This window comes from Scardinius erythrophthalmus (assembly GCF_964197995.2).
Source record: "Scardinius erythrophthalmus genome assembly, chromosome: 4".
Lineage (NCBI taxonomy): Eukaryota > Metazoa > Chordata > Actinopteri > Cypriniformes > Leuciscidae > Scardinius > Scardinius erythrophthalmus.
This window is the reverse complement of record NC_138224.1, coordinates 56,459,419-56,482,626: the sequence shown is the minus strand read 5'-3', so window position 1 is coordinate 56,482,626 and position 23,208 is coordinate 56,459,419. Positions and strand designations below refer to the sequence as shown.

General features: G+C 37.7%; 1 protein-coding gene across 1 annotated transcript in view; it reads left to right on the top strand.

Annotated features, from left to right (window-relative positions):
* The window catches only part of LOC308690131 (NACHT, LRR and PYD domains-containing protein 12-like), a 263,008-nt gene that overhangs the window by 197,888 nt on the left and 41,912 nt on the right, over positions 1-23,208 (top strand). Inside the window, exon 11 of the mRNA XM_081364419.1 lies at positions 13,453-13,626. Coding sequence (XP_081220545.1) covers positions 13,453-13,626 — 174 coding nt within the window. The remainder of the gene's footprint in view (positions 1-13,452; positions 13,627-23,208) is intronic.

Below are 23,208 nucleotides of genomic sequence, written 5' to 3'. Positions count from 1 at the left end.
AGTGCTCACCCAAGAGCTCTTATGTGTGTTCGTACCATTTTATGGACGGGAAGCCGACTGACGAACATCTTTACCCCGAGAAATGGCTCGGCTACGATGTTCCGGTAAAGAAGTCCCGACGGGTGCTGAACAGGTTGTCAGATTCAGGTAAGCTAACTTACCTAACTGTTAGCTGTGTGCTTGTTAGCCTAACGTTAGATTCGTGAAGTTCGTTCTATGAACACATTTAAGATCAGTAACAAGCCGTTAACAAAATACAACGAATCTTGCATGATTACCATTGCCCACCAATATATGTCAAATTTCTTATATTTCGTTTACTTTGTGATATGGACCTAAGGGTCTGAAATAAAGAATGAATGAATATTCACAATAGTACAATATAGTATGGTACATTACAGTCTTACAATAGCTCACATTATTCCTGTAAGCAGGCCAGCTAGCTCCATCTCTCATTCAAGATATTGATATTGATCTATGTAGAGTTAGGAGATTGTGTGTATACTGTCTCGTTTTTAATGCATCTCTCTTTTTCACACTGTTTTAAGTATGAGTGCCATCATTAATTAATTCTCATGATCTACTTTAAGTACTAATGTAAAAATGTTTATGGTTATATTATTTCCATAGATCATCGATGAGTCTCAGTGTTGCAGTGGACAACTGTGAGGATGATCACAGCCACATGCCCCAGACCTGTGATGCAGAAACAATGGGAGGATCCATCTGTCTCTGACCACAACTACGCTCCAAAATCTCAACTCAACCTGAAGCCTCCTACATCTGAAATGGGAAAACAATGCGTTGAGCCAGCGCCATAGTACATAACTGCTGAGAAAGACCACCTTTGTCAGCTCTACACAGGGTTGACATCGGATGCATTCCACTCAGTTTGCGAGCAAATTACCAGTTCGAACACCAACAGCTTTCAACTACACACTTGGGATCAGCTCCTGATGACTCTGATGAAGCTGCGTCTTAATTTATTGCAGGGTGATCTTGCTGAAAGGTTTGGTGTTTCTCAGTCCATTGTAAGCAAGGTGATTTCGTGTTGGCTTGACATCATGGAGGAGAAGATGATGTGTTACATACCATGGCTTCCCAGGGAGACAATCCAGGCAACAATGCCTCAGTGTTTCAGAGAGCAATTTCCAAACACAACATGTAGGGCTGCACAATATATCAAAATATCGCAAATGTATGTATCGCAATATGCATAACTTTTTTAGCTTAAATAAGAATCAGTATTTCTGCTGTTAAATAAACCTAATGTAGGATAACCTGAACCCCTAAACCGTGTGGTTTACACTGATGTTAAAATAACTCTTCTTATTCTACATAAAACACTGCTGTTCACTTTCACAAGTTGAAGGGATTTTTTCTTGTCACAAAAAGAATGTGAAACACGTATGTAGGTTATATAATTTTAAATCTAATTTAAGTTAATTTTATACACTTTAAGCCTTATTGTATCGCATATCGAATATTGCGTTGTTTAATGAGTTATCGCATATCGCATTTTTCTTCAATATCGTGCAGCCCTAACAACGTGTGATCGACTGTTCAAAGACACCCCTTCAAAAGCCACGCAACCTTGACTCAAGTGGTGAGTCCTACAGCCAGAACTACGGCCAGAACACCATCAAATACCTGGTCTCCATTGCACCATGTGGACTGATCATGTTCCTCTCACCAGCGTATGAAGTGATAAATTCATAACTGCAAATTCAGGGTGCCTGGAAGAACTTTGTCCAGGCGATCAAGTAATGGCAGACAGAGGCTTCACCATTACCGATCTCCTCTATGAAAGGAAGGTGAAACTTGTCCTTCCAGCATTCACCAAGAGAGGCATGCAACTCTCTGAAGAAGACACCACTAACACTAGGTGCATCGCCAATGTACGTGTCCACGTTGAGCGGGTCATATGCCGACTTAAAATCTTCAAAATTAACCTCTGCAATGGAAATTTTACATTTAGATGTGTTTTTTTTTTAATACTTTTAGATGTGTTCAACTTGTTTTAACGTTGAACTCATATGATTATATTTCTTTAAATGAATGCTTATAAGCTAAAGCACATTATTAAAAGATATGTAACCAAGGTTTTAGAAATGCATAAGTTAAGATAAGCTTGCAGGAACAAAATGTTCTGGGTTATAGGAGACTTAGTAGACTATGTGTGCTCCAAATGACCTATTGTGTACTTTAAGTGTGAAAATATGTGCGCAGCTTCGATAGAAATAGAGATAGGCAAAAATGTGTGAATTGGAATAGCAGCTAAAAACAGGAAACTTTTGCAGACATGGTATTGTTCTGTCTAGACAGAATTTATGTTAGACAAGAGATCTCGAACAAAGACGTGTTGCCTTTTAAGGTAAACGAAGGCGATCTTTTGAGACAGACCAGGATGTGTTAAGGGTATATAAGCTGGGCAAAAAGGAGAAGTCAGCGCCTTCTCATATCAGATGCTCTCTGTATGTGAATGCCAAAATTTCTTGCAAGAAATAAAGATCTTTATAACTTTTGAAATTTCCAGCTGTCTTCCAATTATTATTTAAAGTTGAGAAATAATTTCCACGACACCTCATCCCTAAAATTGATAAAATTCTAAGAATTTGTGCAGCCCTGTGCAACCTTCGAAGCGACACCATTTCTGATATAGAGGATGAATAAATGTAGGTGTGTTCCACGTCTGTCGATGCTTTTTGCTTTGGTTTTGCTTTAACTAATCAGTGTAAATAGTGCAAGTAGTTATTTTTATAAACCTTTACAATGTGACCAGATGTTACCTGTTATGAAGTTATTTGTTATAAACCTTTACAATGTGAGCAGACATTACCTGTTATGAAGTTATTTTTATAAACCTTTACAGTGTGAGCAGATGTTACCCGTCAGTCAATTATTATAAAACCATATAATGTGAGCTCTGTAGATTCCCCTTAAAACTTAAAGGAATTAAGTCTTCTAGGAATAAGTCATGTCAAGTTTGCAAATGAATACCATCTTGGTTTATTACTTATGAAAATTAAATGGTGAAATGTATCTACATGAAGTTCAGTAGAAGGTGTCTCTAGCTTCCTGAAAACATCAAACACTTCTTACAACTGATTTTATACAACTTATTTAATCATTTATATTTTCTAAAACACACAAATAGACAAAAAAAAAAAACCACCGGCTCAGGCTCAGGAACAGACACCACCGGCTCAGGCTCAGGAACAGACACCACCGGCTCAGGAACTGGAACAGACACCACCGGCTCAGGAACTGGAACAGACACCACCGGCTCAGGAACTGGAGCAGACACCACCGGCTCAGGAACTGGAGCAGACACCACCGGCTCAGGAACTGGAGCAGACACCACCGGCTCAGGAACAGACACCAGCGGCTCAGGAACAGACACCACCGGCTCAGGAACAGATGACACCGGCTCAGGAACAGACGACACCGGCTCAGGAACTGGAACAGACACCACCGGCTCAGGAACTGACACCACCGGCTCAGGAACAGATACAGACACCGGCTCAGGAACAGATACAGACACCGGCTCAGGAACAGACTCCACCGGCTCAGGAACAGATACAGACACCGGCTCAGGAACAGATACAGACACCGGCTCAGGAACAGATACAGACACCAGCTCAGGAACAGACAACAACACCGGCTCAGGAACAGACAACAACACCGGCTCAGGAACAGACACCACCGGTTCGGCGGCGGCCATCTTGTCTGAAGACACAGGCTCGGCAGACGTGACTTGAACAGGCTCGGAGGCGGCCATCTTCTCCGAAGACACAGGTTCGGCAAACGTGACGTGAACAGGCTCGGCGGCGGCCATCTTGTCCGAGGACACAGGCTCGACAGACGTGACGTGAACAGGCTCGGTGGTGGCCATCTTGTCCGAAGACACAGGCTCGGCGGCGGCCATCTTGTCCGGAGACACAGGCTCAGCGGCGGCCATCTTGTCCCGAGACACAGGCTCGGCAGACATGACCTGAACAGTCTCTGGATCGGCAGACGGGACCTGAACAGTCTCTGGATCGGTAGATTGCATTGCATCTGTGGAACCGGTAGGGTGAAGCACTGGGATGGTGCTGGCAGAGCGAGGCGCTGGGGCGGTGCCGGCAAGGCAAGCCGCTGGAGCGGTGCCGGCAGGGTGAGACAATGGAGCGGCGCTGGCAGGGCGAGACGCTGGGGAGTTGCCGTCATGGCAAGCAGCTTGGGGACGGCCTCCGGGACGACAACGGGCTGCACAGGGACTACCTCCGGAACCACAGCGGGCTGCACGGAGACGACCTCCGGGACATTAGGGAGACGAGAAGTCTTCTTCTTCCTCCTTGTCCGCGAGCGACTGGGTGCTGTTCTCTCCCCGGAATTAACCGGGAGCGCAGCACTCTCCTCCCTGATACGAGCACACAAGGCATAACACTCATCTAACGTCATGCGTGGCTCCTCCTCTTCAGCTTGATGATTCCCATTCCGCTGTTTCCTCTCCTTCTTCGTGATTGAGGAAAAATCACAAAAACTTATACCGCTGGATCTATATGGTGACGGAGTCATTCTGTCACGGGGACACACAGGAAAATAGGTAGATCCAAATGCAGTATGGCAGTAGGTGTTTATTAAAGTGTAATCCATCTCGTAGTCATCCAGGCAAGGTTTAAAGTCCATGTTAGCAATCCAAAATACAAATACAAATAAACAAAACAAGAAACAGGCAAGAACGCAGACCAGAAGTGTAGTGACGATTAACAATGACTCCGTGACAAGGACTTCTTCTTCTTCTTCTCTTATTTAATGGCGGACTGCAAACAACGTTTAGGTGCATGCCGCCACCTACTGTACTGGAGTGTGTATTATCATGTCATTTTAAATTCTACTCCATAACCCTGAGTCTTTTAAAAAAGTAAATAGAGCCTTCCTAGTGATTCTTATTCCTTCTCCTTCTGATCCCAGTATCCCTACCAGATTCCACTCCCTCCCTGCCTCCTGAACCTTATCTTTAAGCACCTGTCTTTCCACTTCATTCAATGTACAGTACAATATTACATGTTCAACATTTTCTTTAACCCCACAGCTTTCACAGTTCTCACTATTCCTTTTCCCCATTAAAAATAATGTGCCATTCAGCCCTGTGTGATCCACTCTCAGTCTTGTCATTACAATTTCCTCACGCCTGGTCTTTTCCATGTAACTCTTTATACTGATACTTTTTTGTATTTTATAATATCTCCTACCTTTCCTGTCTTCCTCCCATCGTTTCTGCCATATTTCAAGACCTTTTCTTTTATTCACTGCTTTACCTTCGCCTTTTCCTAGTGGAATTGTAATTATAATTACTTTTAGCAGTGCCTCTTTGGCCAGTTTATCTGTCATCTCATTCCCTTTAACCCCCTCATGTGCTGGCACCCAACAAAACTGTAATCTAAATAAACTGTTAAAAAGTTCTATTAGTAGATCCTCTCTTATTGATGTTACTGCCTGAATACTTTTAATTACAGCCAAAGAGTCTGTGCACAATACCACCCTATCAGGTCTGACCTCTTCAACCCACTGTAGTGCAATAATGATTGCTACTATTTCTGCTGTGTACACTGATAACCGGTCAGATAGTCTTTTGGAGAAATGGATTTTAAATTCTGGTATATATATTCCAACTCCCACACATTCCTGTTTATTCTTGGATCCGTCTGTATAAATCTTTAAATAATTATAGTAACTGATTCTTATGTAAAGGTTTGTTTTAACTCCTATTTCCTCCATTCTCCATTCTCTTTTCTTTTCCAATATATTAACCCCCTGAGGTCGGCTATCGCGCCGGCGCGATAGGCTCGTTTTTTTCCGTATGAGTGCAAAAAAAAAAAAAAATTTTTTTATCTTATATGCTTGTGTTATACATCAATCGATCCTGTTTAGTGTGTATTTTTTTGTGTATGCTCATAATAAAAACAAAGTGTTGTGCTTTTCGCCAAATAAAGAAAAATAAACATGATGTGAGTTCTGCCTACTCTCCGTCAGTGAAGTCAATTCTGAAACGCGTCCGAAAATGAACTGTAACTCAGCGAATACTCAGTCAAACAGGCTTACAGTCACACAGGCATGAAGCTTGAATTCTCTTCTTTCAAATGAAGTAATTTTTATAAAAAACAAATATTCACAGTTTATATAATATGTATGTAAAGAGAGAGATGTCAGTCATTCTCATCTCAGCTAATTAAGTTTTAATGTGACTCCGCCTACGGAGACCACGCGCTATTCAAACGCAAATGTGAGGCGATCCATACAAACCTGTGAAACACCCACATCCGCTGGATAAGGCCAGTGAAACACTGGATGCGTGGCGTAAGCGTCTCAGCTGCGTGGCGTGTCCATTTTTATTTCGGCTCCCATCCATGTTAACAGTTTGCATACTGCCTGTGTGAGACGCGCGTCTCAGGCGCGGCAAAAACGTGTGCATTCTAGAAATAGAACCGACGCCTATTTTTCACGCGACACGCAAGCGTCTTGGAAGCGTTTCCATGCAAAATTGAATAGGAAAATCTGTTTATTTGTCATTTTGACACGAATACATATTAATAAATGTCCTTTTGATGTTTAAAAGTGTCTAGGTTTTGACATAAATGCAAATATAAATGTAATTTTACAAAATATGATCGATTTTCAAATACTGCTGTATTGAATGAACAGCTTTTAGCAAACTCTATTGCTATACTGAGATGAGGAATATATACTGTATGTGTTTTGTCAAAAATAAAGTCATCAACTAACTAATGAATCCTTTACTTTGAAATACGTATGATAAAATGTATACTTTAGTTTTGAAAGACGTTGACTAGTTTTGAAAAGATTATAAAGTATGTATGTGCATGCATATATATATGTGTGTGTGTATATATGAAGAGTTCAGATGCAAAAGCCTCTAAATGCCATCTGAAATTTTCTCCTAGAATGATCATTTTTATGAAGCTTGTATATTTAAGTTAGCTATAGGTGACACGTCACCTGAATGAATGGCTCATTAAGTATGCAGGGACGTAGTCTCACCAGGTGTGAACTACTACATATGCATGATGCTGTTGGAGCGTTTACGCCCCATCCGCATATTGGCTTTCCAAACTAAAAGTGTTTCACAAAACTAAAATCAATGTATCGTTTTTTTGTGGATGATTAGGCAGGATGATTTTCATATTTTGAAGAAAAAACACTAGGCGATGACATCCATTAGTCAAAAGTCTTATTGCCACATATTTAGTATGTGTTTTGTGGCCTTATTTCAGAAACTTTAGTTTTTAGTTTTTTCAATAACAACGCATAAACATTATTCTCTCAAAAATGCAGACATGTACATTCATTTTGCTCACATATTATGGTAGCCCTGTTTGTGCTAAATAGTGTGTAATTTTTTTTTGCCATTAATATGTTTATAAGCAACTGAAAAAAGCACAAATGTCAGGGCATGTCAGAACATCTCAAGGACCCCAAAAACACCCCAGACCCCAGAGGGTTAATATCAACCTTTACTTCTGGAAAGAGCCATGGTGGAATTCTACTAACTGGATTGGCCGTGGTGAAATTTAAGGCTTCCATTTCATATTCCCTCACTCTCATTTCTCTTGTCCATCCAAAACCAAGCCCCTGAAACTTGGAATACTCCCAACATTCCTGTATTGTTTCTTTTGCTGGGTTTTCTTTCCCACTTCCTTTCAATCTAATCCAATACACCATCGCCAGTTTCTCTCTTCTCAACTCCAAAGGTATCTCTCCTGCTTCTATGAGTATAGCATTAATGGGGGTTGTCTTAACAGCTCCGATGCATACACGTAGTGCTCTATACTGTAATCTATTAATTTTTCCTAATATTGTTTTTGCCGCTGCACCATAAACTACGCAACCATAGTCTATTGATGATCTCAGGCAAGCCCTATAGATGTTAATTAACGACTGCCTTTCTGCACCCCAGTCACATCCAGCCACAGCTCTCATCAGGTTTATAACGTTTTTGCATTTAGTTTCTAAATGCTTAATATGCGTTTTCCATGTACACCTACTATCAAACCATAGTCCCAAATACTTAAATTCATTTACTTTTACCATTGACTGCTCATATAATGTTAAACTTTCAAGATGGCACTTGCGCTTCTTTGTAAACATCATATAACAAGATTTGCTTGTCGACATCTTGAATCCCCATTTATATGACCACATCTCTACTTCCCTAATTGCTTTCCTTATATTACCTAATACATATGACGCATTCCTTCCTCTCATCCAAATGGCCCCATCATCCGCATATAGTGCTGTTTTTATGCATCCATCCATTTTTGAAAAAATATCATTAATCATTATGTCAAACAATATCGGACTAATTGCACTCCCCTGGGGAATACCATTGTCTACATTAAATTCTGTAGATACCTCTGATCCAACTTTAACTTTAATTTTCCTACCTGTTAAAAAGTCCATAACCCAATTATATAACCTTCCTCCAATATCTATACTACTTAGTTTAATAAGCAAACCTTCCCTCCACATGGTATCATATGCCTTTTCTATGTCAAAATATACAATTGTCATTAGTTCTTTCATTTTCAATGCCTTTTCCACATCATTACTTACTCTAACTAGAGCATCTGTTGTGGAGCGCCCTTTTCTAAATCCACTTTGTATATTGGTCAGTAATCCTCTCTGTTCCAATATATGTGATAATCTGCGAACTATTATCCTCTCCATCCATTTGCACAAGTGGGATGTCAATGCTATGGGCCTATAGTTATCAGGATTAGCTGGGTCCTTACCAGGCTTGTTGAATGGTAATATTACTGCACTTTTCCAACTATGTGGTATTATTCCATCCCTCCAAATTTTATTAAAAAGTCTTAATATTAACTTAAATGATTCAACTGGTAACTGTCTGAACATGGCATAACATAATTGATCTTGCCCAGGTGCTGTATATCCAGTGCCCAACAGAGCTATGTTGAGTTCTGACATCGTAAAATCCACATCTAGTATTGACACGCCATCCTCCTTTTTTAACTTCACTTCCTTATTCTCTCTAAGTGCAAGTTCTTTCTGCTGTTTATGTATATCACTAAGGTGTTCACAACTGTGTACTGCCACAAAAGTCCTCCCTAGCACTTCTGCCTTTCCTTTATCTGATACTATCATCTTCTCTCTATCAATCAAAGCTGGAATTTTAACCGACGTCCTTTTCCCACTCATTCTCTTGAACATAGACCATATATCCCCTAACTCTACTCCTCTGCCTATGGTGGAACAGAATTCTCTCCAGTTTCTCCTTTTGTTATACTTTATTGTCCTACGTGCCACAGCCCTTTTCCTTTGATACTCTATAACATTCTCGCATGAAAGATTTTTCTTTAATGTTCTAAATGCCTTATTTCGTTCTGCTTTCTCAAAACACCATCTGGTTATAGAGATCCCTTCTTGGATACAAATGTGTGTATTAATTACAGTGAGAACTGGAAAATGATCACTTCCTATGGTAGTTTCTCTCTTAACATACCAATCACATGCTTTAACTAAGCTTTCTGACACCAGTGTAATATCCAAGCATGATATAATACCCCTATTCACATCTATTCTAGTACCCTGTCCATTATTAAGGCATACCAATACTCTTTCTTCCATAATTTCTTCCATTATGTTCCCATTACTATCTGTATGATTGCTACCCCATAGGCTGTTATGCACATTAAAATCTCCACACCATATTTCTTTCCTGTATACACTCCCTGCCATCTCTTTTAATTTGTCAATAATTAATTTTTTGCATGGGTTATAGAAATTGATCAGCTTAATATGACCCTCTTTCCTTGGACTACATATCTCGACCATAATACATTCCATATCCTCTGGGCAAGGGAGCTCTCTAAATGCCAGCCCATCCTTGAGAAAGGTAGCACACCCTCCACCATTTTGATTGTTAGGCCTATCATTTCTTATAGAACTAAACCCTGGTATAACAAAGTCCAAATGTGGTTGTAACCAAGTTTCTTGTACACATACTACATCTGGAACTACATCTAATTCATAAATATATTTTTTAAATTCTTGACCATTAGCTATGAGGCTTCTGGCGTTCCACTGTAGTATGTGCATTACCATAATTAGTGTTCTAACCCTCAGTTTGTGTATTTTCCCCATTTCCAAGTACTGTTAACAATTCATGTATCTGATCTGCTTTAACATCTATATCAAGAAATCTTTCTGCTGCCTCCACAATAGCCTTGATTCTATCACTTTTCTTTTTCAACTGTGACGCAACATTGATAGTGTGACAAATGAAAACCACAAAGTTTATCTTCTTAACTACCAATGTTTCCTTATCAACTTCACACTTGTGATCACATGTAACCTGAGTATGAACAGGAGTCTGCCTTTGTGTTTGATTAACTGCTAGTATGTTTCTTTGAACCATTCCACTGGGGCTTTTATTTGATGCCGTTTCTCTCACTGTTTTTAGTGCTTCTGCATAAGACACTTTACTTAGAATCTTCACCCTCTGGGCTTCTCTGGCTTCTCTTTGTACTTCACATCCTCCAAACGCAGCACTATGCTCACCACCACAGTTACAGCATTTAATCTTCGTATCCTTTCCACATTTACCGTACTCATGCTGACCACCACATCTAGCGCACCTCAACTTTCCTTTGCATTGCTGTGCTGTATGTCCCATTCTTTGACATTTATAGCATCGAATAGGTTTGGGAATATACTCTCTCACACTGTAATTCATGTACCCTATTTGCACTGATTTAGGTAGAGTTTTCTCAAATTGCACTACAACCGATAGTGTTTCCTTTAATGATCCATCTCGTTTACTTTTAAGCCGTATGGCTTCAATCACTTTACCTCCCTGAACCTCATTTTTGACATCTTCCATTGACATACTCATTGGTACACCTGAGATAACTCCTCTCACTTTTGTCATTGCCCCTGGTATGTGTGCTTTCATTCTTTCCCCTTGAAGTGAGGACATTTTCAGTATCTTTTCTTGTTGTTGTTTGCTAGATGCATGTATCAGAATTCTTTTATTGCTCATAAACCTAGCAAATATAATTTTACCAATCTCTTTCTCAATCGCCTTAGTAAGTTTGATCGGGTGGTAATGTCCACCATCCTGATTAAACTCAATAATAACTTTCCATATGTTTCCTTGACCATTCTCCATGTTATCAGTTTTCTGTTTCTCAGACTGATTAGATCTCAGTTTCTTGCTCATACTTCCCTCGCCAGTCTCGCTATTCTCTGACCAACTTTTCCCTCTATTTCTTGCTTTTAAAGCCCTTTTCAATCTTGCTGTTTTGGGAATCGTCCAATCCATTTCATCTTCATCTCCATCTGAACTAGTTGACATGATATACAGTCACAGTACAGTTTATGCAAATCCGCCAAAACACTTGCTCAACCAGCAATCCTACCGCGTTTCACTTCCGCTTTCACACTCCTTCCGATCCCTCCTTCGTCCCAGACCCTGCCATCCCGTGACAAGGACTAAAACAGACAGGGTATTTATACACAGAAACTAAACAATGTAATGGGAAACAGCTGCGTGCAATGATGAGTGATGAGAACAGACAAAGGATTGTGGGAAATGAAGTTCCAGAATGAATGTGACAGTAAGGGAGAGAGACCTCTAGTGGACACCCGGGGAAACACAAACCAGACACTGTGACAGACGATGGATGAGACAATGTGAGACCAGAGGAGCACAGTGCCTGCGTGACTCGCCATAGACATAAAAAAAGAGAGAAGTAGCTTCGGCTACAATGTTCTTCCTCAAGACGCGTGCAGTTCTGTTTATTAACCGCTAGAGCGCCGATTCATCCAGTAATGAAACAAGTGAAGTCTTTATGAACCAATCATTAAAACCGATTTTTACATGTGTGTTCAAGCATATTCTACCCTTTCTGAGAGGGAACACACACACACACACACACACACACACACACACATCCAGGTTAGTTGGAGCAACTGAGTTGGAGAAAACATGTCGCTGCTTCCATACGATAAAAACAGCATTACAAATAACCGCTGTCTATAGGAATCAAAACTGTCAGGATTGGCCCTGCCTGGAAAAATCACACTTATCCCGCCAATATATTCCCGTAAATTTATTTTCATTGTTTTTTCTTTTTCAAAATTAAAGAAAGAAAAAAATCTCTAATAATGCTAAATACTAGGGCTGGGTAAAAAATATCTATTTCTCGATTTTAATCGATTCTCATTTTTACGAAACGATATCGATTCTTAAATCCCAAGAATCGATTAGTCATCCTGTTTTCAGTTGATGAATGAATGGAACATTGTTTACCATTTTGACGCTGTGGCGCAGATCAGCTCAGCTCAAGAGAAGCACATGATCTTCTCTTCCGTCTTAATAATACCAGTTACAGATCCAGTGACCATAAACTCGTTAGTCAGCTAGAAAAATTAACTCTAGGGAGGAGCATTTTGTTAAATATATGCACCAAATTACATATTCATTATCATTTTTAATGTTCTTTAATATTTAATGCATGTTTGAATACTTTTGGAAAGTTTTTTATGACAGCCACCATTTAAAATTGTATATAATTTCATAACTTTATTATTATAAAAATAAATAAAAGTGTATTTTAAGTGTTTTGTATAAAAATCAGTTAATTTTTACCTTCAATATTATAGTAGGCTAATGAAGCCTATAGGCTACCACTGACTCCCATAGTTTACAATAATAGTTAAGAGATTTGTTTTCCTTGAGAAATTGAAATCGAATCGAATTGTGAAATTTGTGTCAATACCGAGCCCTACTAAATACTAATAAATATTTGACAGTAAAACATTGGTTTTGAGTACTACTAATACCAGCAACAAAATAAAATAAAAAAGTTATCTCTTAATTAATATAGGGTCATGTTTAATTCTGACAGATTGAGAGATATTGATCTTTCATCAGCATCTTAACTGCATTTCCATATTGAATTTATTTTTTAATTCAATTATATTTCATTAAAAAAAATCAAGATATTTAATATATTTGGGCAAATGATTTTTTAAAAAAAGAAAAGAAAAGCAAATTCATAATTTCTTCAGTATTTCTAGTTAGAAACTGCCTTTACGGTTCCCATATCATAGAAGTGTTTAATTCAAAAGGGTCGAACAGTTCTCGTTGTGTTTATCACTGGTTAGAGCGGCCGGCACGAGCAAGTTCATAATTTAACAAGAGGAGATTTGTCTGTGTAAAATGTATTTGGCTTTAAAATGTAGGAAAGTTAAAGTTTCAACAAATTGAATTACTCAAAGTTCAGCAGAACTTGTATGAAATGAGAGATCTCTTATCAGTTTATATTAAATAGATGTGTAATTATTCAACAGATTTAACAAGCTTTTGTTGTGAGTTCTGATGTCACAGTCTCAGATATCTTCATTGTTTCTGTGTGTTTGTAGATTACAGATCTGTGAGGTGACAGGAGAAGGCTGTGGTTATCTGGCTTCGGCTCTGTGTTCAAACCCCTCACACATGAGAGAGCTGGATCTGAGTGACAATCCCCTGGGAGACTCAGGACTCAAGATGCTCTCTGATCTACTGAAGGATCCAAACTGCACACTGAACACACTCATGTATGTTGAGCAATAAGATTCATCTCATCCTGTGAATATATGTATGTGTATTTTAGTCTTACCATAGTCAAGTGTTCAGGGGAGTGAAATGTTGAAAGGCTCTGTAGTAGAGCTGCTTGAAGGACAAGATTTACTGATTTACTTTATTACAATATCAATCTCAAGGAGTAGGCCTTCTGAAAAAGATAGTTCACGCAAACATTTAAAATCTGTCATTATTTACGCTGACTCACATCATCCAAACCTGCATGACTACCTTTATTCTGCCGAACACAAAAGAAGACATTCTTTTCAGTCAGTGGTCACCAAATTGTCCCACCGCTGTACTGAACCATCAGTTTTGTGTACTGTTACACCCCCTAATATATATATATATACACTGCCATTCAAAAGTTTGGGATCTGTAAGATTTTTAATGTTTTTAAAAGAAGTCTCTTCCTCTCACCAAGGCTGCATATATTTGATAAAAAAAAACTGTAATATTGTGAAATTGAAATAGTATTACAATTTAAAATAACTGTTTTCTATTTTATTATATTTTAAAGTGTAATTTATTCCTGTGATCAAAGCTGAATTTTCAGCATCATTACTCTAGTCTTCAGTGTCACATGATCCTTCAGAAATCATTCTAATATGATGATTTGATGCTCAAGAAACACTTATGATTATTATCAATGTTGAAAACAGTTGTGGACAATTTTTCAGGATTCAGATGATTAGAAAGTTCAAAAGAACAGCATTTATCTGAAATGGAAAGATTTTGTAATATTATACACTACCGTTCAAATGTTTCGGGCCAGTAAGACTTTTTTATTAAATTTTTTGGGGGTAGAAATAAAAGAAATAAATAATTTTACATTTAGCAAGGATGCATTAAATTGATCAAAAGTTACAGTAAAGACATTTATAATGTTACACAAATGTTCTATTGAAATGTTCTATTTCAAATAAATGCTTTTCTTTTGAACTTTTTATTCATCAAAGAGTTCTAAAAAACTTTTTTCAACATTAATAATTATAATGAATGCTTTTTGATCATCAAATCCTCATATTTGAAAGATTTCTGAAGGATCATGTGACACTGAAGACTGGAGAAATGATGCTGAACATTCAGCTTTGGTCACAGAAAACAGTAATATTGTGAATATTATGAAATATTATGAGAATATAAAAACTTTTATTGTATCTTTTATTTTATTGTTGTTTTTTTGTATTTTTAATCCCATAGATGCAGCCTTAGTGAGCAGAAGAGACATCTTTAAAAAACATAAAAAATCTTACAGATCCAAAACTTTTGCACAACAGTATATACAGATGGTGGCCAACCAGAATGAGACTTTTACCGCCGCCGTTCCCGCGGCGGCAAAATTGGGATGTGTATTTGCTGCATTTTACCGCTGAGTGGCGCTGTAATCACATACTTCAAAAGTGTCAGTTTATTCTCTTTATGACGTAATCTGCCGCGGCAGTAATCTGAGCTGAGGTCACAGATAAATTCAAGATAAATATTGTGGTTAAACGAATTCAAATTCATTAAATTTAAACAAAGTAGACACACGTTAACATTGTGTGCCCAGTTTTTCTATAATTTAGAAAGGCTATGTCAATAGGTTACTTACTTCGTGTTATTTTAATGTGTTTGTAGATTTATTAACTGAAACATAACAGTGAAATAAATTAAAATAATTTACCGTAAAATTAAAACATTTTCAGGACTTGCAGTTACCCGATGTTAGTCAGTTTAAGCATTCTTTGTTATATTCAGAATTAAATAGGCTTACATGTTGTTATGCTTATCATTTGAATTCTTTAATAAATAATCAACCACAATGCCTATTAGCCTACTGCCGCAGCAAAAATAAACCAGTCGAATTTCAAAGTCGTTCGCGCACAGCAGCAACTGCGGCATTTTAAAAGGTAAGTTTCCTATCTGTTTATAAAAAAAAAAAAAAAATAAAAAAAAAAAACTGTTTTCATTATTTGAACAAAAATGAGACTGATTGAATATGTAAAAATATAAACAAACAAAGCAGAGAATAAAACAAACTTTTAGGGAAAGAATATAGGCCTATTATGCTACAACAGAATTGGTTAACATTAACGAAAGCAAAATATGTAAAAATACATTTCAAACAATATAAAACAAAACAAATTCGTGGCCGAGTGGTAGGCTATAACGTTCAAATCCCGAACAAACATGGGCTACTTTTTTATTATTAATGCAGAAAGATTTGATAGTTCTAAAATATTGCTACACCATAGCCTATTGTTTTTTTCTCATAGCCTATTTTAAATATTTTATATTTATAAAATAAAATTACCATTAATTTCCATTTTACATTAGGGACAATTTTTATCCAACAGAATGGCTGAATTAACATCTGCATAATAATAATAATAAATAAATAAATAAACAAACAAACAGCACATGTCTTGTAAAAACACTTTTTAAAAATTTTTTCGACACATAATTTCGAGACAGTAAATTGCCAATGTAAAAAAAAATATGACATATGACAAACTTTTAAAACAGAGAAAATAGTATACCTAGGCTTTTCAGACGATAGGTCTGTGGTCAATGCAATAACAATAGCCTCTCGAAGCTTCAAACGATCTGAGATCGAATCTCAGTGTAGCCGACAGTGTTTATGTTTTTCCGTTCTTGATGCTTAAATATGCATCTGTTTATTAAAGTCAATCATCTTGTTTAATTATCAATTGTACATTACAACATCAATTTGCTACATTCCAGTTGAGCCGCTGCAAAGACGACACATCAGATGAAGGAAGACTGTCAGCCGATTGCACCAGAAAATGAAGATGATGAAGCTCGTCTTTAATCTGCTAAATTATTTTTGTGTGTGTGTGTGTGAATCATTCACGAGATTGAGATGACTGACAGTTATACCCGGCCATAGCAACGGAAGACATTTTTCAAAACAGATCGAACAAATCAGAAAAATACTTTCAGTAGCCTACAGTATTGCTTTCATTTAAAAAATAAACAATGAAAATGTAAAAGAAAAAGAAAATTAATTAAGTTTGAAAACCCATTGCACATTTCAAGGTATGAATAAAGTGTCGGGAAAGTTTATTTATTTAAACAGGGTTGCATCGATGCGATTTTATTCCCTTTGTGATGCAAAATAAGAAACACAGAATCTTATTCTTGCAACATTTTAAATTTCTATTGTCAAAGAAATTGCAGCTAAATTAAAAAATTAAAACGGTACAAAACGAAAAAAGTTCAAAGCAACATAAATTAAGAACAGGCGTTTTAATTTCTTCGCCTCTCTGTATTTTTTTAGTAAGTTTGGTCTCCCTCACTGCGCGCGGCGGGTCTTTCTCGAAATTAAGCATTTCAGCGTAAAAAAAAACACCATACAGCTGATAATACTGTATATGTCGCTGTGTGTCATCCACACAAATCACGAAAGAAAAAACTGTAACAAATAGCTTTTGTTCCTTCAAAGATACAACATGCCTTGCTGAATTCACCTCACAATAAAACGAGGTGGGTCGCGAATTAAAGAGCTCTGTATCTGCTAAATTGAAATTGTGTGTGGAAAACCTTTAAATACAATCAATAAAACTACAATATATAATTTAATAAGATATAGGGCCTACTGCACATAGGCTATGGACTTTTGGAGATTCTGAGATTAATCCTTAAAAGAATTTTGCCTTTGCTTGCTCTGTATCATCAGGCTGGCTCCGACACTCTCCATATGAAAGAAGGAACATTAACACCTCTGTCCTGCACCCCCACGATAAAGCATCTATTGCCTTCTCCAAACCCCCCACAGGCTAGCTGAGTTTGCAAAACAAAACAAAGAGTTTGCCACTCGTCGTGGTGTGCCCAAACACTTAATTATAAACTTCAATATTTCATTCAAAACAATCTCAAGACGCTTTGTGACATTTTGAAAAGCCGTGGATGCATTACTGCCACTATGAACGCAACAGAATACTGGTTCTGATTTTATTGTTTGTCGTTTAAACGTCATATATATATATATATATATATATAAAAATTTTTTTAACAGAACTGCTTTTGAAATTACCATTGGAATTATTATAGGCTACAGAAGTAAAGTCATTGTATAATATTTGCTCCTTAGTGTAAAATGGAAATGCATGGTGATTTTATTTTGTAAATAGACTATAAGCAAAAAAAAAAACTATGTTTTAGAACTAGACAAATCTCTCTGCATCAACAATAGACTATAAAATGCATTAATAGGCTAATATAAAAAAATCAGTAGTCCTAGTAAGTTCGGGATTCGAACCCGTGTCATCTAAATGATCGTAACGTAAGTTCAACCACTCGGCCACGATTCACTCGATGCGACATGGCTTAACGTTCCAGTGTGTGTTGGCTCGCAGAGCGAGAAGCGCTCTTCATTCAAATGAACGCGCCGCCGCGTTTGTCGAACACTAATTCAACATGCCAGAATAAAACCTGGCTTTAGAACAATGCATAGCGCCACTCGTCGTGGTGTGCCAAAATTTTTACAATCATTTAGTTTAATTTATTTCAGTGTTAATGTTTGAGTTAAAAAATCCTCTACAAATTAAAGTAACACAAAGTCGGCTATAATAGTCCTTTATAGGCTACTAAAAAGCAAAGGGCTTACAGTCTTAACATTTAGGCTACTTTGCTTAAATTCGATACATTTATTTTCAGTAGGGCCTAATAAATTTGTAGGGATGTAATTTCAGTATGCTTTACCAACGCTATGTATTCAATTAAAGTTCCAAGAGGTCTGGTATATTTCCTTCAGCTGACAAGCACAGCAAAAATCACAACTTGTGTTTGCTGCGAACGCAAGTTATTAGTGTCTCAACTGTACACAGTCTACCCTACAGTGTGAATTCGTTACAAGGTTTCATTTAATTAAATTAATGTGCAGCAATTTGTACAAATAGAGTCTATAGGCATATACTGTTGTAGCCATTAAATAATCTCATTTAGTATCATATTTGTTAAAATATTCTAATGTTATTTTTTTCCATCTATGTTGAATATGAAAAGTGAACAGCACGAGTAAGATAGGATGCATTATATCGAGAGATGGATATGGAGTGGGTCAGACATGATTTTGACCACTTCATTAAGTTTTGTTTAGTAGAAAACCTTTCTTTAAAGTGAATTTCGTTTTCTATAAATTGTATCTTAATTTTAATAAATTTTTCATCAACCCTTGCCTGGATTTAATAAGTAAGAGAAGCAAATATAACAGACACTAATCATGGAGGCGCCTGCGCGGTCACTTGCATTGCACGTCAGCTGGAGCGCATCTCATCCTCCTAACTTAACGAAACTCAGCGTATGCCTCACACAGACATGATAAATACATCAAATACACAAAGCTTGAAATGTCTTCAAACGAAATAATTCAAAACGAAAAGAAAAAGGCTACTCTCTGATTATGTTTTTATGTGCATTTCTCTCTAGGTGGGTTCACTACAAATATGGCGATCGTCAACTTCATCTTTGCAGTCGACACTGTCAGAAAACACTAGTTTATTGATAAAAATCAATGCACGCATCACCGGATAAATACACATCTTGCTTGTTGCTTGCACGCACACATATTATGTCGAAAAAACGAAATATTATGTTGAAATAACATTATTATTATTAATAATACATCTTTTAGAATATTTGATTAAATGCTGATTGTTGCGCTTGTTCAATTTAATTAAATTAAAACTTTAATTGTGATAATTAAAATAATTGAAAATTAAATATTTAGTGGCCAAGTTTTGCTAATTTATTATATAGGCTATGCCTATTGCCTATATTAAGTAGGTCATATTAAGACAAGGCATATATTAAGTTATTTTAGCTGTTATGAGAAAAATAAATCTAAGGAAATCTAAAATCTAAATCTAAAAAAAAAATCTAACGCCAATTCAACATGCCAGAATAAAACCTGATTTTTGAACAATGCGTAACGCCACTCGGCCTGGTAGGTGTGCCAAAACACTACATTTTAAACTTCAATGTTTAATTCAAAACAATCTCAAAACGCGTTGTGACATTTTTTTTAAGCAGCCTAGCCTACATACATTAAGGGCATTGAAACCAGGATCTTAACTAAAACGCGTTCCGCGTAATCTCTCAAAAATTATGCCACACTACTCCATGTTTTTTTTTTTAAGGACTGCTTTTGAAATCACTATAAATTACTATGCAATTGTATCGCTCACGAGAGCTCTTCATTTATCTATGCCTCAATAGAATAGTAAAAATATTCAGCGTCATTGCTCCTAATATCGTCTCTATTTTTTACTTTTGATTCTATTTTTTCAGTTCTAAAATTGATTCTATCTTTGGTTCTATTCTGTTGTAGCCTAATAGGCCTATTTATATATATGAAAAATATGCCTATTAGGCTTAGGGTTTTATATTTAACCCACTTACATTTTAAAATACGGCAATTGCTGCTGTTTTGCACAATGTCCCTTTGCGCCACCTGGCGGTCATTTCGGGAACGACTTTGAAATGCGGCTGGTTTATTTTTGCCGCGGTGATTTCGCCGCGGCAGCTGGCGCGGCGGTAATAGGCATTCTGGTTGTCCACCATCTGTATACATATATAGTGTATTATGATATTTTCATTTCCATCTATTAATATCATTTCATTAAATTATTATATTACACAGGAGAAACATATAGAATACGGACAAGTATAGTAGACTTTGTCTTTGTTTGCACGTCTAAACGGTCAAATACACAGAATATGTCCAAATTTCCATCTTGGTGAATATTCAAGTAAACACAGTCAACGTAAACACTGACTGTACAACACATTGTTCTTAACACACTCACTTCTACACACAAACACACACACACACACACACACACACACACACACACACACACACACACACACACACACACACACACACACAAACACACTCTCTCTCTCACTCTCTCTCTCTCTCTCTCTCTCACACACACACACACACACACACATTTTCTCTCTCTCTCTCTCTCTGTGCGCATGCGGGAGAGAGTGGATGCGTGTGAGTGAGAGTTCTACAGTGAGAGTGAGTTTTCCTTCTTTTTCTCCCTATTTTTTGTTGTTTGTGGTTTCAAACAACAATTTTTTAAATATATTATTTTGTGTAATTAAGTTAGAGGGTAGCAGGATTTGAGGTAAACTGAGGAGCGCAGTCTTCCAGCGAGCGCTGGTTGGCAATGGCGTCCTCTGAACGCCTCAGCTATGATCGGCTTTCACGCAGGCATGGCATCAAGATTGCATCTGCAATGAATTGTTCAGTGGAAGAGTGTAGTTTGGCGGTTGGGAATGTTGTCGGTCACGACAGCATAATGTCAGCGTCTTGTATAGTGCGGTGGTGATTTTTTTAGATAACATTAAGAAAGTGAACAGCGTGGTGCAAAACGGAATTGTCATACAGGAGACTTTTACACCAGTAATGCCTTTAGTTCAACCGGCAAAAAAGATAATTTTGTCCAATGTCCCCCCGTTTATAAAAGATGAGTTGCTGATCACAGAGTTGTCCAGGCATGGAAAAATTGTGTCACAAATGAGGAAAGTTCCATTGGGCTGTAAATCCCCTTTACTTAAAAACGTAGTCTCATTCAGACTTCAAGTTTACATGGTACTAAAAAGTGAAGTTGAGGAAATAAATGTGGCATTTAAATTTAGATCCGATGGCTTTGATTATGTTGTGTTTGCAAGTTCTGAGACGATTAAATGTTTTAAATGTGGAGGGGAAGGGCACATTAGAAGTTTGTGTCCAGGACAGACTGAGGATACTAGTGTAAATGCAGTGGCTAACGAAGCGGCTGTGGAGAATGATGCTGTCAGAGCAGTCGAGCACGAACAAGCTGGAGCTGTGAGGGATACAGCCAAGGCTGGAACGAATGATGCAGGGATGGGAGGTTCAGGAATGGTAGAGGGGGAAACACCAAATGTTATTGACAAAACAGTTGATCTGGTGATGGAAGATGGGGTTAGTGAGGAGGAGTATGTGAGTGATGGTGCAATTTTTAAGACGCCCTCTGTTAAGAGGAAAAGGAATAAAACGAAAAAAGGGGATGCAAAGTCAAAACAACTGCCAGAAGTAAAAGCTGATGCACGTAAGGATGTTGAATGCAGTACTGCTGAAGATTCTGATAGTGATACTTTGGACAAAAGGAGTAGGCATAGTGCTTACTCTTTTGGAAAAGTTAGGTCTTTTTTCAAAAAACAAAAAACATGAAATATGTCCAGGTTACAGACTTCTTCCCACACCGTAAAATGTTCGTTGACTCTGTGGGGATGTTAATGCGAGGCAAGGGTGAAGAACAGTTTACTGTTCAAGAAATGTATAGATTAAAGAAAATTGTTGCAAAGTTGAGATCAGAACTTCAAGCAGAGGATGGGTTTGAAACGATATAGTCTATTTTGCTACTATATACTGAAGCTTGTCTTAATCCGAGTCCTTCTCTCATTTATTTTTTTAATGAGTATAGTGAGGGTAGGCACTCTTAATATGAACGGGGCATGAGATCCATATAAAAGAGCACTGTTATTTGAATTAATAAAACAAAAAGCAAATAGATGTTGTGTTTATTCAGGAGACACACAGTGATGGTCTAAATGAAATTGATTGGAGAAAAGAATGGGAAGGAATGGTGCTGTGCTCTCATATGAGTTCTACTTGAGGAGGGATGGCTGTTTTATTTGCTAAGCATTTTACTCTTGAAACAAGAAATTCCTGGTAGACTTATTGCTATACGGGCACAATTTGAAAAATTCAATGTTGTGTTTAATGTGTATTAATAACTAATGGTGCTGAGAGAGTTTGTTTTTTTAATAATCTCAATGGAGTCTTGCAGAGCTGTAACTCAGATGAATATTTGTTTTTAGGTGGTGATTTCAACTGTACAGAGAATTATGTATTCGATCGAAGTCATGCTGAACCTCATGAAGCCTCAGCCCGTGCTATACGAACATTAATAATAATAATTCATTAATAATTAATTACATTTATATAGCGCTTTTCTAGATACTCAAAGCGCTTTACATAGAAGGGGGAATCTCCTCAACCACCACCAATGTGCAGAATCCACCTGGATGATGTGACGGCAGCCATATTGCGCCAGAACGTCCACCACACACCAGCTTACTGGTGGAGAGGAGACAGTGATGAAACCAATCAAGTATATGTGGATGATTAGGAGGCCATGATGGACAGAGGCCAAGGGGCAAATTTGGCCAGGATCCCGGGGTTACACCTCTACTCATTCGAAAGACATCCTGGGATTTTTAATGACCACAGAGAGTCAGGACCTCGGTTTAAAGTCTCATCCGAAGGACGGTGCTCTTTGACAGTATAGTGTCCCCATCACTACACTGGGGTGTTAGGGCCCACACAGAACAGAGGGTGAGCACCCCCTGCTGGCCTCACTAACACCTCTTCCAGCAGCAACCTGGTTTTCTCAGTTGGTCTTCCATCCAGGTACTAACCAGGCTCAGCCCTGCTTAGCTTCAGTGGGCAACCAGTCTTGGGCTACAGGGTGATATGGCTGCTGTTTACATTGATTGAGACTCATAAATTGTGT